This window comes from Fundulus heteroclitus, chromosome 8, assembly GCF_011125445.2.
Source record: "Fundulus heteroclitus isolate FHET01 chromosome 8, MU-UCD_Fhet_4.1, whole genome shotgun sequence".
Lineage (NCBI taxonomy): Eukaryota > Metazoa > Chordata > Actinopteri > Cyprinodontiformes > Fundulidae > Fundulus > Fundulus heteroclitus.
Window position 1 is genome coordinate 19,384,865 of NC_046368.1, and position 13,310 is coordinate 19,398,174.

The 13,310-nt window shown below is 37.7% G+C and overlaps 1 protein-coding gene across 2 annotated transcripts in view; it reads right to left on the bottom strand.

Moving 5' to 3' along the window:
- Positions 1-13,310, bottom strand: part of ccbe1 (collagen and calcium binding EGF domains 1) — a 57,752-nt gene that overhangs the window by 11,105 nt on the left and 33,337 nt on the right. Inside the window, exons 3-7 of one of the 2 annotated variants that reach the window (XM_012868944.3) lie at positions 12,374-12,426; positions 12,071-12,205; positions 9,585-9,722; positions 6,728-6,834; positions 3,950-4,058 (exon numbers count right to left, since the gene is read on the bottom strand). In XM_012868944.3, the coding sequence (XP_012724398.2) occupies positions 3,950-4,058; positions 6,728-6,834; positions 9,585-9,722; positions 12,071-12,205; positions 12,374-12,426 (542 nt within the window). Of the gene's footprint in view, positions 1-3,949; positions 4,059-6,727; positions 6,838-9,584; positions 9,723-12,070; positions 12,206-12,373; positions 12,427-13,310 lie in introns of both variants that reach the window. The other variant, XM_012868943.3, reaches the window with a different exon arrangement.

A 13,310-nucleotide genomic window follows, 5' to 3' on the forward strand; every position in this document is an offset into this window, starting at 1 on the left:
GGTTTTGGGTCAAAACAGACTGGTAAATTAAATTTTTATGATTTCGTTAACTTTGACTAACATGTAATTTTATCTGAAGAAAAGTAACCCCAGATAATGCTGCTGTCACCACCATGTTTCACTGTATGTATAATGTTCTTTTGTGTGGTAAAAAAAAATCCAGTTTGCTTTAACCAGTGAATGACAGATCCCCCTAACAGCTTTTAGAAACTTTTACTCAGGCCTGGACGTTTTCTTTGGGAGAACAGGTTCCTGTCTTCTTAGTCCAGACATATAGAAAAAACAGGAGACTGTTCTCACATGTGGAAAACAACCAGCACAAGTAACAAATCCCTTCAGCATCTTTAGTATGGCTGTATGTCTCTTGGCAGGGTACCTGATCAGTTTCCGTTTTGTCTTTCCATATATTTTGGAGAAATTACATTTTTTAATGTCACTGTTCTCCCATATTTTCTGCAACTACTGATGGCCGTTCTCACTGTGTCATGGTGCGCAAATAATGCTGTGGAGGTTTTGCTATACACTTTTTCTGACTGATACCTTTGAACAACAAGATCATTTGAATTCTTTAAAACTTCTCTGAATGTGATGGCTTTAGCGAAAGGATGCTAGTGTCAAGAAAATCCTACTAGGACATCGATCCATCCACCTTCTATACCCGCTAATCCTTGCAAGGTAGCAGGTAGGTCGGTGTAAACAACCCTACAGTCTCCTAAGGGCAATTAAGATAAACAAATTGACCCAACAGTCATGTTTTCAGACTGAAGGAAAAAGCTGAAGTACTCAGAGAGGACCATCACATGGATGGGGAAAACATGCAAACTCCATGCAAAAACCCCAGGGCAGGATTCAAACCCAGGACCCTGTTGTTGCAAGGCAACAGTGGTTACAGCTGCATGCAATGAAGCAGCCTTTTGCAGCTGGATTTACAGTGGAGATGAAGGCTGAGGTAGACTATGGTGGAAATAGCAAGTGTTTATTTCTCCATCTTTGGCACAAGTTGATAGAGATGATAATTATTAAAATACTTAATAGATATCAACCCTTTCTTTTGCAGTCTACTAATTATCATGTAATTGCCTACTAGGTACTTAGCAAGTTAGTATGTAATGAAAACTAATTTTAAGAAAGGGTTACCCAATAAAAATGCTATGAATAATTAAAACATCTTGTGTGCAAATTGTTACTGATCTATGCTTAGAGTGCAGTGCTAAATAATTGGCTGGTTAAAATGCTTTTAATAAAGTGAAAAAGTGCTGACTAAGCGCAGCTACCACAGTAAAAAAACTAGTACCAGTAAAAAATACATCCTTTTTATTCTGCACCATTTGCAGCCGCTAGTAGGGCAGTTATCATTGGTGTTAACTGTATGCCCAAGAACATTAGAGGCTGGATCCAAGAGGGCATAAATAATATTTGTCTAAGGGTGTTTACACTTATTCAACCAGGTGTTTGAATCTTCTATTTTTTTTTTTTTTTTTTTACATTTTTCCTAAACAGTTTGTGGATGATGTACATACCATTTAAGTTGGAAATTGTTTTGAAATCATTTATCATGGATTTTCTTTCCCAGAACAAAAACCTAGCCAATCCAAAATAGGTTTATATACCTTAGAGATCCACTTTATTAATGTGCCTCAGTAAATTTCTTAGCAAAAAAAAACATCTGACAAATAAATGTTGTGAAATCAACATCTCTTCACCAAGGGAAGGTTCTAAAACTGATCATTTTCCTCTGTGATACTTGGTATCTGTTGATTTTGGCATTTGCTCAGTCACAGAGAGGCAGAAAAGACCTTCTCTCTTCATTTTTACCACCTGAAGGTTTTGGGTCAAAACAGACTGGTAAATTAAATTTTTATGATTTCGTTAACTTTGACTAACATGTAATTTTATCTGAAGAAAAGTAACCCCAGATAATGCTGCTACCACCATGTTTCACTGTATGTATAATGTTCTTTTGTGTGGTAAAAAAATCCAGTTTGCTTTAATCAGTGAATGACAGATCCCCCTAACAGATTTTAGAAACCTTTACTCAGGCCTGGACGTTTTCTTTGGGAAAACAGGTTCCTGTCTTCTTAGTCCAGACATATAGAATATACAGGAGACTGTTCTCACATGTGGAACACAACCAGCACAAGTAACAAATCCCTTCAGCATCTTTAGTATGGCTGTATGTCTCTTGGCAGGGTACCTGATCAGTTTCCGTTTTGTCTTTCCATATATTTTGGAGAAATAAAATTTTTTAATGTCACTGTTCTCCCATATTTTCTGCAATTACTGTTGGCCGTTCTCACTGTGTCATGGTGCGCAAATAATGCTGTGGAGGTTTTGCTATACACTTTTCCTGACTGATACCTTTAAACAACGAGATCTTTTGAATGCTTTAAAACTTCTCTGAATGTGATGGCTTTAGCGAAAGGATGCTAGTGTCAAGAAAATCCTACTAGGACATCGATCCATCCACCTTCTATACCCGCTAATCCTTGCAAGGTAGCAGGTAGGTCGGTGTAAACAACCCTACAGTCTCCTAAGGGCAATTAAGATAAACAAATTGACCCAACAGTCATGTTTTCAGACTGAAGGAAAAAGCTGAAGTACTCAGAGAGGACCATCACATGGATGGGGAAAACATGCAAACTCCATGCAAAAACCCCAGGGCAGGATTCAAACCCAGGACCCTGTTGTTGCAAGGCAACAGTGGTTACAGCTGCATGCAATGAAGCAGCCTTTTGCAGCTGGATTTACAGTGGAGATGAAGGCTGAGGTAGACTATGGTGGAAATAGCAAGTGTTTATTTCTCCATCTTTGGCACAAGTTGATAGAGATGATAATTATTAAAATACTTAATAGATATCAACCCTTTCTTTTGCAGTCTACTAATTATCATGTAATTGCCTACTAGGTACTTAGCAAGTTAGTATGTAATGAAAACTAATTTTAAGAAAGGGTTACCCAATAAAAATGCAATGAATAATTAAAACATCTTGTGTGCAAATTGTTACTGATCTATGCTTAGAGTGCAGTGCTAAATAATTGGCTGGTTAAAATGCTTTTAATAAAGTGAAAAAGTGCTGACTAAGCGCAGCTACCACAGTAAAAAAACTAGTACCAGTAAAAAATACATCCTTTTTATTCTGCACCATTTGCAGCCGCTAGTAGGGCAGTTATCATTGGTGTTAACTGTATGCCCAAGAACATTAGAGGCTGGATCCAAGAGGGCATAAATAATATTTGTCTAAGGGTGTTTACACTTATTCAACCAGGTGTTTGAATCTTCTATTTTTTTTTTTTTTTTTTTTACATTTTTCCTAAACAGTTTGTGGATGATGTACATACCATTTAAGTTGGAAATTGTTTTGAAATCATTTATCATGGATTTTCTTTCCCAGAACAAAAACCTAGCCAATCCAAAATAGGTTTATATACCTTAGAGATCCACTTTATTAATGTGGTAAAATGCTAAATTAATGGGTCAAAAGCGGTCCTTTTCACATTAGAATACATTTTCTCATGTGCTCATTCATGTTAGCCAAGCCAAGCCAACTTTATTTATAAGCATTTTAAAAACAACACACCTGACCAAAGTGCTGAACAAAAATGAACAGCATAACTGATAAACACATAAAATAAGTTAGAATCTACTAGCGTAAAATAAAATACAAAAGACATAAGAATATTATAAGTAACTTGAGTAAAACATAATATAAAATACTTAAAAGATGTAAAAAAAAAACATGAATAAAACGAATAAGGTGAGCTCTGTCATGAAACGTCAAAAGCTAATAAGAAAAGATGGATTTTCAGAGCAAATTTAAAAACAGACAGTGAAGAGGCCTGGATCTACAGAACAGATGATGCTAACATCCTTAATGACTAATGTTTAAGTTTTTCTGCATGCATGGGTATTTTCCATAAGCAGGACATTTGGACACAAATTAATTCTTACCTGGAGGCCCTGGGGAACCTGGAGGTCCTGGTAAAAATACAGGGGATGTCAGGATGTTCTCACTTGTCATCTGCACAGGGACATCGGCACTATTTGACAGCAAGGCCATCTTGAAAAAGAGGCGGACATAGAACAATAACAAAAATGGCTGTAAGAATTGATTAGTGATATGTGGAATAAAAATAACTGGATGGAAGGTTTTATTTTTTTAAGTGATATCAAGCATGAAAAAATCCAAAAGTGAAGTTATTTTATCTGCTCCCTAAATGCTTTTCATTAAATTATCCATTTAATGTCGGTACCCTCAAACGTTACAGGAAAATTACACACTGGAGAGCTAACATCATGTAAAATTATGCTAAAATTATATACCCTGCCAAAAGATGAAAGCTGATCTTGTAGCTGCACTACATAACTAGCCATGACCAAAACAGATGGAGGCAAGGCAACTCATCTGCATTATGCAGCATGACCAGGACAGCTCCTGCTCTGTATCGTAAGCGGCATCCTTGGAAATAGTTATCTTTGATCTTTGTAACATTTTGTAGCTTTGGCACTCCCAGTTGAAAACATGTATAACATCTTCTCGATCTATGACTAAGAACTCCAGCAATATTTTGAAGTAAACTGTGCGTTAACACTCAATCATGTATAAACAAAAACTTAGAGATTTGTATGTAGGGATCTCCTTTTAATTCTATTTCAATTTATTGAATGTGTGTTTATTACTAGTGTGCATTGGTAATTGCAGATTAATCTAAATGCATTTTATTCATTTTGACTATTATGGGTTACAGCTATTGAAAACATTTCTTAGAAGAATAGATTACATAACACCAATAAAGCAGTGTTACGATATGGTTGATACAGTAAGATGGCAGCCTGGTGACTTAGTTTTGCAGCAGAGAGTCACTGGCTCCCTCCACATGGAAACCACACGAAGTTAGTGCTAAAGAATCTGGCTGTTGAAATAGTGTTGTATTTAAGCACATCAATGAAAGGTGGAATGCAATGAAAAATGAATGGTAGAAAAATTTGCACAATTAACAGAGATAACCTATGTGAAGTAAACGCTATTATAAAAATTGGGAGAGATTACAAGGCCTGGACTGCAGCTGGAGTCAGACTTTCATAAACCTCCACACGTAGACATATTCAGGCCATGGGCTATAACTTTCACGATCCTTGTGTTAAACTACTCCCGTACAAGTGATGATGTGAGATTTGTCTTATTTGGGCCATGGAGAAAAAGAACTTGACTTTTGGTCAGTGGTCATCTTCTCGGGGAAAAAAAAGTTATTGTAATTTAGCATTTTATTTGGAAATCAAGGTCCCAGAAGTTTAGGCATCAGTGGAGAGTCACAGAATCCACATTGCTCAATGTCCAGTCCAAGGTTTCCAACGTCAGTTATGATTTAGGGAGCCCCTTCATTCACTGTGTTTAGTCAAGTCCAAAGTCAGCGCTGGCCTCTACCAGGAGGTGTTAAAGTACATCATGCTTCCCTCTGCTGACAAGGTTGGTAGAGATGCAGACATAATTTTTCAGGAGAACTGAAACACTCCTGACCAAATTGCTTAAAGACTAACACTTGGTTTTGTGACCATATTATCATTGTGCTTGATTGACCAGCAAACTTACCTTACTCAATGTTCTGTTGTGAAGAGGACATCAGTTCCCACAATTTACACAAGCTGAAACAGCTTCTAAAGCAATTTTGGGCTGGCTTAACACCTCAGCAGAGTACTGGCTGAACCAAACAGCACTGATGCAGTAATTCATGCAGAAGAAGTCCAAGTATTGAGTGTGACTGCATATATTGTACACTCCTTCTCACTAGCCTGAATGCTTAGCGGTTTAGTTTTAAGCTACATATCAAAATTAAGAGAAATAATCCCTTGAAATACATCACTCTTAAATTTTGAATGTAATTCCAATTGATTTAGTTACATCTGTGTTTAATGGTCTCCACACGGTTATTAATTTTACAAGATAAAGTCCTAATCAGACCAGAAAAGTACGACACAAACACATACAAAGTGGGCAAAGTTATGCTTTACTCGTTGAAACCAGCCGCCCTTTGAAACATCTGAGCGAACAAATTGATGTTCTAAAATGTATGTTCCAACTTCCCTGTGATCATGGCCGTATAATAATAGCCTTCAACTTATGCTGTAAATGACATAGTAATCAGCAAAGACAACATTTTTCATGGTGTTTTCTTAATATATGCTGAACCACATACGTAGCATGGAAAGACCACACAGCTGGAAGCAATACATCATACGTTACAGTGCAGTGAGTGTTGAGAGCTGCTACTGACAGACACGTGCTCAGAAAGGTTCAGACGTTTGCAGTAACACAGATAGACATGTTAACTCCACAGCTGAATTTTACATCAATGTCCACCCAACTCATGTGTAAGAGAGATGCATTGCCTGCTATACACCAAGGATTTTTTAAGTATTTTATTTTTATGAGGTTATAAATTGCATTAATGTGGCTCATGAGAGTTATTAATATGTACCTGCAGCCAATCCTGCAATACATTTGGGGGCATGCTTCATGGGCAAACAGCATTGGCAATGGGGAGTGATATAGAAAAGGAATACTTTTATACATGCAGCTAAAACAAGATCCTTGACAGGTATTGGCTGGGCATTTCAGTAACCAGTTCTATTGTGTATTAAGGTATATAAGTGTTGGTGTAGTGGATGAGATAAATTAGACTTAAATTTTTACTTTAATCAGCCAAATGTTTCTTCTCTGTTGTCACAAACCTTCTGCTTAAGCTGCAGCACGGACATCTTCATCTGGAGGAAATCTTCACATGTGGCTGAGCAGGTTCCAGTATTCATTAAGTTATCACACTTCTCAAAGAGATGTACTGCTGGGAAATGGAGAAAATGTCTGAGTTACATAGGATATGATGAACTCGTCAAAAAGCATATAACTGAAATGGATTTTTTTTTTGTCTATGTCATTTTCAATGTTGACGCTCTAATATGTTGAGATACTAGAGGAGTTAGAAACATTTGAATCAAAAGTTTCTTTAAGAGAAAGTGACCAGATTTCCCAAATCAAATATGAGGGCAGAATTTTTTTTTGTCAAGATTGATTGAAGGAACTGCAGCTGTTTCACGGTGGGGTGTGTGGATTGGAGGGCGAGCATGTCTGACCGCCTCTCCTTCTTCTTTCTCTGTAATGCTAACAGCACATCAGGCAGTTACCACAGCGGCTGTTGTTGCCTGTAACATTTTGTTCTCTTTCATAAAAAACTGAAATAAGGGACATTTCTGGGGACAGCCTAAGCCGGGGCCAGGTCATCCAAAACGGGGACTGTCCCTGGAAATCGGGGACATCTGGTCATTCTAGATTAAGACGCATGGTTGCATCTTAATCTAAACTCTTGCCCTTAGTTGCTTCCCTGCTGCCACCCTTTTAAAAACCCTATGAATCTAACTACTTTACGACAACTCAAAAGAAAAACACCAACAAAACAGTGTTAACAAACTAACCATAGCGTTTTAGTTAGTATTATATATTTTTTAGGTCATTGTAGCATATAGGCTATTGCTTAACAGAGTATTTAGAGATAATTCATCTTAGTCAGGATGCTGTCAACCAACATGCCAAGGTTAGCATTTTCACTTATGTTAACATTTTAAGAAAGTGGTGTCTAGGGTTGCTAACTGTCCCGTTTTAGCCAGGACGCCCCGTTTTTTGAGCCGAATTTAAGTGTCTCGTATTTGACACTCATTTTCCTGTATTGTGACTGCAGCCTGCAATTTATATAAATGAACACTAGACGACACTCCACGCCTTAGTTTCTTAGACCTATAGAAGGAAGTCGCATCGAAGCAGGAAAGGACCGGTGAAGCTTTGCCTCTCTGACAGATGGGAAGGGATGTCACTACCCGATCTGTACTAGTAGCATGCGCAAAGGAGCTGATGGTATGGATCGTGCTACGGGTACAGATTGGGTAGTGAGAAGAGACATAAAATTACGTCAAACCACTACAGAACAGCCCAGTGTGCATGTGCCGCAACCATATTCGATTTATACAAACCTTGAGCGGTAACGCTCAAGGTGAGATGGGATCTTAGTGTCTGATTATTGGTATCGGATGACTGACTTTGCAACTTTAGAAAAGAAGCTGTTTGTAAGTCTATTGTTTCAATAAGCTCTATTATAAATTAAAATATAGGCCTATAATAATACATATATATCTCTTAGTATTAGCTGTAATTCTACACAGATTCAGCGGGTTTCTTCCTCGTGTTTGATCCATTGTGAGAGGGGCAAGGACAGCCTCTCCTACCTTTCTACTAATACTGCTTTCTTTCCGCTCATTTTGTGACCTCTACATTTCACCCAACATTTCTAACAAAAAATGATTGGCTTTGCAGTTGTTGCCATTCTAATTTGTACTCAGCTTTTTCGACCATGCAGGAAACCTGAGCTGTGTCCGGGCAAATGTGACATCATTGGAGAAATGTCCCACTAAGGTTTGTCAATTCACCCCCACCCCCTGTGGTGCCCTAGTGGTGTCATTTAAACTGCCACTAGCATAGTGAATAGATTCAGGTGACAAAGGCTAACTTTTTAGTTTTACTAATAAAAATATTATAATTTCTGCCAATAATAGATTGATATTATGGTCTGTTATCACCATAGTAGACAGTTAGCTAAAATGTGAGTCAGTGGGATCATGTTAGCATGTTAGGCTAAACCCATCATTTCAAGTTTATATAATGTGTTATTGCTATATCTGATCATTAGCTAACATTAAATGACAAGATTGTGTGAGCCAACATGGTATTGCTAACATTTTAGGTTATGCTACCATGTTATGCAAATTAAAGGATACAAGCTGTGGTTATCACAGTAGGAATGGAATATTATATTTAATATGTAATTACATTTCTTTTAGTGAAAAGCTGATGTCTATTTCCCTAAACTTGCCAACCAGACCGTTTTTTTGTCGTGCATTGGAGTAAATAAGTGGCAAAAAAACAAATTATCTAGGAATATTTCTAGTTATTAATGATTATTTATTCATGTTTATTTTTTTTACAAACCATATGAAAACTAACTATTTGAAAAATAAAATGTTTGGTTTTGCCTCCTGCCTTTAAAAGTAATGGAGTTTTCCTGCACAATGGAGGGGTATTAATGTCTGAGTACTCCCCCCCCCCTTATGTTACAAAGTAGCAGCACATAAATCATAATCATAATCACATGTATCACGCTTTCTCGCTTTTTAGCCTGTTCTGAAATGTTATAGCAGGTAACGGAAGACACTCTCAAGGGAGGAAGTAGCAAATCTACAGCCCCTAACTGCTTCATTATGAAGTAAATCTGTGGCAGAAAAGATGTTTTTATCGCCTTGACGTTTTGTGTTTTCTTCACACGTACTCAGCAAAATGAGAAGACCAGGAGTCAGAGCGCCAGCAGTGTGTTTGGGTGGCTGAACTGTTTTGACATGCACAAGAGACAGTGATGTCTAATGACTACCAGGTGTCTATGTTTGTAGTGCCCCCTCCCAACTCTCTCTCTCTATTACACACCAAAAACACTGTGTAGTCTTCTCCTCACTGCTCTTTGATGAGAATAATGAGAAGATGTAAGCTCACCTCTCTCCCCTTTGGTGCAAGTCTTCCCATCATCTTCCAAGAAATAGCCTTTCTCACACTCACACCTAAAGCTCCCTGCGGTGTTGATGCAGATCTGAGAGCAGGCGCTCATGTTTTTGTCAGCACATTCATCAATGTCTGGGTGTTGAAATGAAAGAAGGTAGTTAGCCAGCTAAAGAAAGGAAAATGTTGATTAAATGCATTCACATAACATGCCCACGTTCAGCAACATAAAAAGCAATGAAAATATGTTACTTTACCTTTACAACTTAGGCTTTTAATCATATAAATTTAACAAAGAATGTTTGATCAGAATAGGAATCTTCACATTTTAGGGCATAAAAAATATCCAACTCACGGGCTATCAAAGCATTTGAAACAGTAAAATGTCTTCCAATTGATTTATTCTTTGTTTCATACAGTACAAAGAAAACCAACAGATAATACTAAATTAATTTCAACTGTCAGATAACGATGCATAACCTTAAGCAATTTATTATTTTGTTACAGTGCAGCAAAATAATCTTTTAGTGATGTAAAACTGAGTTTTCATGTGGATGAAAGGCCAAAACTCAGATATGTTTTTTTCCCCAACATATGTTTCCTAGATAGCTGACTTTCTGAGGACAAGGCCTAAAGCTTGGCCTCATGAACAGGAAGATGATTTATAGTTGTCAACTTTATTATCAGCAAATATGCCTTCTCTAGACTCTACAAGCATAAAAAAACGTCAAAAAAGATCTCTTATCTTCCCTTAATGGCTATCACATCACTCTGCTGCCATAACAATGAAGTATTTAGAGCAACTGGTTACATCCCACATTATGGTTAATCTCCCTACATCACTGCATTAGACCAGATTGCCCATAATCCAAAATGATCCATGGGGCATGCATTATCTACCACAGTGCACAAAGTGCTCAGTCATCTAGACAGTAACAACGCCTATCACAGAATCTTGCAGATTGATTTTAGTACAGCATTTAGCACCATCATTTCCTTGACACTAATAGAGAAGCTTCTCCATCTTGGCCTGCACACTGACACCTGTGTCTGAACTTCCTCACTGAGAGAAAACAGTCAGTTTGTATCAAAAATCAAGAAGCTTTATTGTAAATGTGTTACTATAGTGAACATTTTGGTGGGGCAGACACTGGCTCAGAATGCACACAACACAAATCCACAACAAGACACGATCTTTCCAAATTTTGTTGACAAATAGTTGATTGCACTGCCCAACAACAACACTCCCCGCGGGAATGAGCGTGCATAAAGTCCTAAGCAGCTAATGGTCTCATTTCCATGTCAAAAAGTCACATAGCAGTCTACAATACTGTGCAATAAATATTGTTGCAGAATTATGCAATTTGCATGGATGGCTAACCAGAAAGTTTTTCAGAGATTGAAGTGTGTGACTACACAGTTGAAAATGAGAGAGTATAAAAGTTTTTCATCAGATCAGAAACCTGTGTAACCAGTAGCGTGTTAGTAACGTGTAGCAGATTTTGAACTGGGCAGGTGGTTTGGTAATTCTCAGTAGGGGGCGACAGCTTTGGTAAAGAAGCTGTTTTCAAGTCTGTTAGTTTTTGATTTAATGTTATTGAATTGTTTCCCTGATAGAAGTGGGACAAACTGTTTGGGTGGGATCTGTGGCAATACACCTGGGCCTTTTCTGGACTCCTGCAGCATAGACTAAGTCTAGGTCCTGTAGACGACATCCCATAATCCTGTCTGCTGTCCTCACCACCCATGCTAACTCTTGCTCTCCTGCACTGTACAGCTCCCATACCACACTGTCACACTGAGACATATATTGCTTTCCAAGGTAACTCTATAAAAGTTTTTTAACAGTTTAGTAGAAAGTCCAGTCCATTTCAATTTCCTCAGAAAGTGGATCTGTTCTTGAGCCTTCTTTACCAGGTGGGAGTATCATCAAATTGAGCACAAGGTATCAGTGAGAGTTGTGTGCTCGGTTTATTGCTGTTCATACTGGTAACAGTTAACAGTGGCACTTAAAATAATAATAAAACTGACACAAACTCTCCACCAGTGGTAATCCAGCTGCCATACCCGGCAGAGGACAGCAAGAGCAGCTGCAGGAACAAGGCTCAACAATTATGAGAGACTCCTCACAACCTCCCCATGGACTTTTAGCTGCTGCCGTCAGGCACGGCTACATCAAAAGCAGGAGCACCAGACTACTGCACAGCTTTCTGCCTCAAACTGTTGTTAAAAGTGTACCCTTTGTATTGCTGCTATTATTTTTATTTGTTTTTTAACTATTTCGTAATTATGTATTCAATATTTTTTCCAACCTAATCTGTTGAATAACCCCAAAGAGACGCAGTCTCATTTTCAACTGTTGACTTTACAATAAAATTACAATAAACTGATCTGAGCTCCTTTCAACAGAACAAAAAGGACTGTTGTTTTTTTTTTTTGTTTTTTTTTTATATCTAAAGGATACATGTATTATAAAGTCTTACCCAGGCAGTAGGGCTTCTCTCGGTTTCTGTGGCGTTCACGATCATAGCGATAACCCGTGTAACAAGTGCACACAACGCGACCGAAATGGTCAGTACACTGCTGCTCACAGGGCGCACCAGCACACACATCATAGTCTGGTAAAAAAAAATGAAAATGGATCATAGGGTGACAAAATGCAGCTTTATTACAACTTTGAAAGAGGTAACAAGAGATATTGAGAATAATCAGATACTTTTAAACTAAAGAACTTCAGAAATGATTGGCAGGATCCTAAAAAGTGACATCCAAACTGTTTCTCCTACCTTCAGGAATGCACTGGCCCATCACAAACTTGAAGCCCTTGCAGCACTTCCTCCTGTAAGATATCAAATTGAGCTTAACAATAACTGAAATCTTGACAAAGGGAAATCTAACCTGACAGCACAGACGCACACCAACAAACCAGTGGCTCCCGCTTTGATTAGTGTCAGCTGGCTTATTCATGTGTTATATAAAAACAATAGGAGATAAACTGTTCCAGCAAAGTTAGTCTTTTTCATAAATTTCAAATTGAAATTAAAACCTTGATCTGCTCAGTATTTTTTTTTTTCAATCTAAGTGATTAAAGCAGAAATGAAGTGACTTTGAGTGTTTTCACACCACAACTTGGTCATCTGCGAGTTCAGATTTAGGCTTTTTCCTTTAACTCTGACCATTTAATTTTTTTATCCAGAACAGTATGATCATAGAAACCTCGTGTCTAGAAAACTATGCCTCTGTAAATAATTTAGAATGGGGTCTGGATTTTTTCCTTGCTGATATAACTCCGGACTGTTTCAGTTTATATTTTGGCATTAAAGTGACATTTAGGCTCTGTGTTGTGAATGCTTGCACAAAGAAGGAGCAAAAACATGATGTTAGAAAATGGGAATTTCAGGTTTTATCAGACTTTTTTCCTTCTTTCTTTTTTGTTTCGGATCTCTTAATTTGACAGCCTGAGTGACACGGTACCTAAGTAACATTAGTCCTACTGGGCTCAGGAGGTAGAAGTGTTAGGAACAGGGTTTTTTTCAACCTGTCACATTTTTCAGAAATTACACATACCATACTGTGAAAACATACCAAGATTGACAGCTTGCTTAGTTTGGCGCAGTGGTTGCCACTGATTAAATTTTTAGCCAGAATATCACCAATTGTAGAAATAAAACTGTCATCAGTCATGACAAATTAGCAAATACACACAGCTATTCACCTTAATTA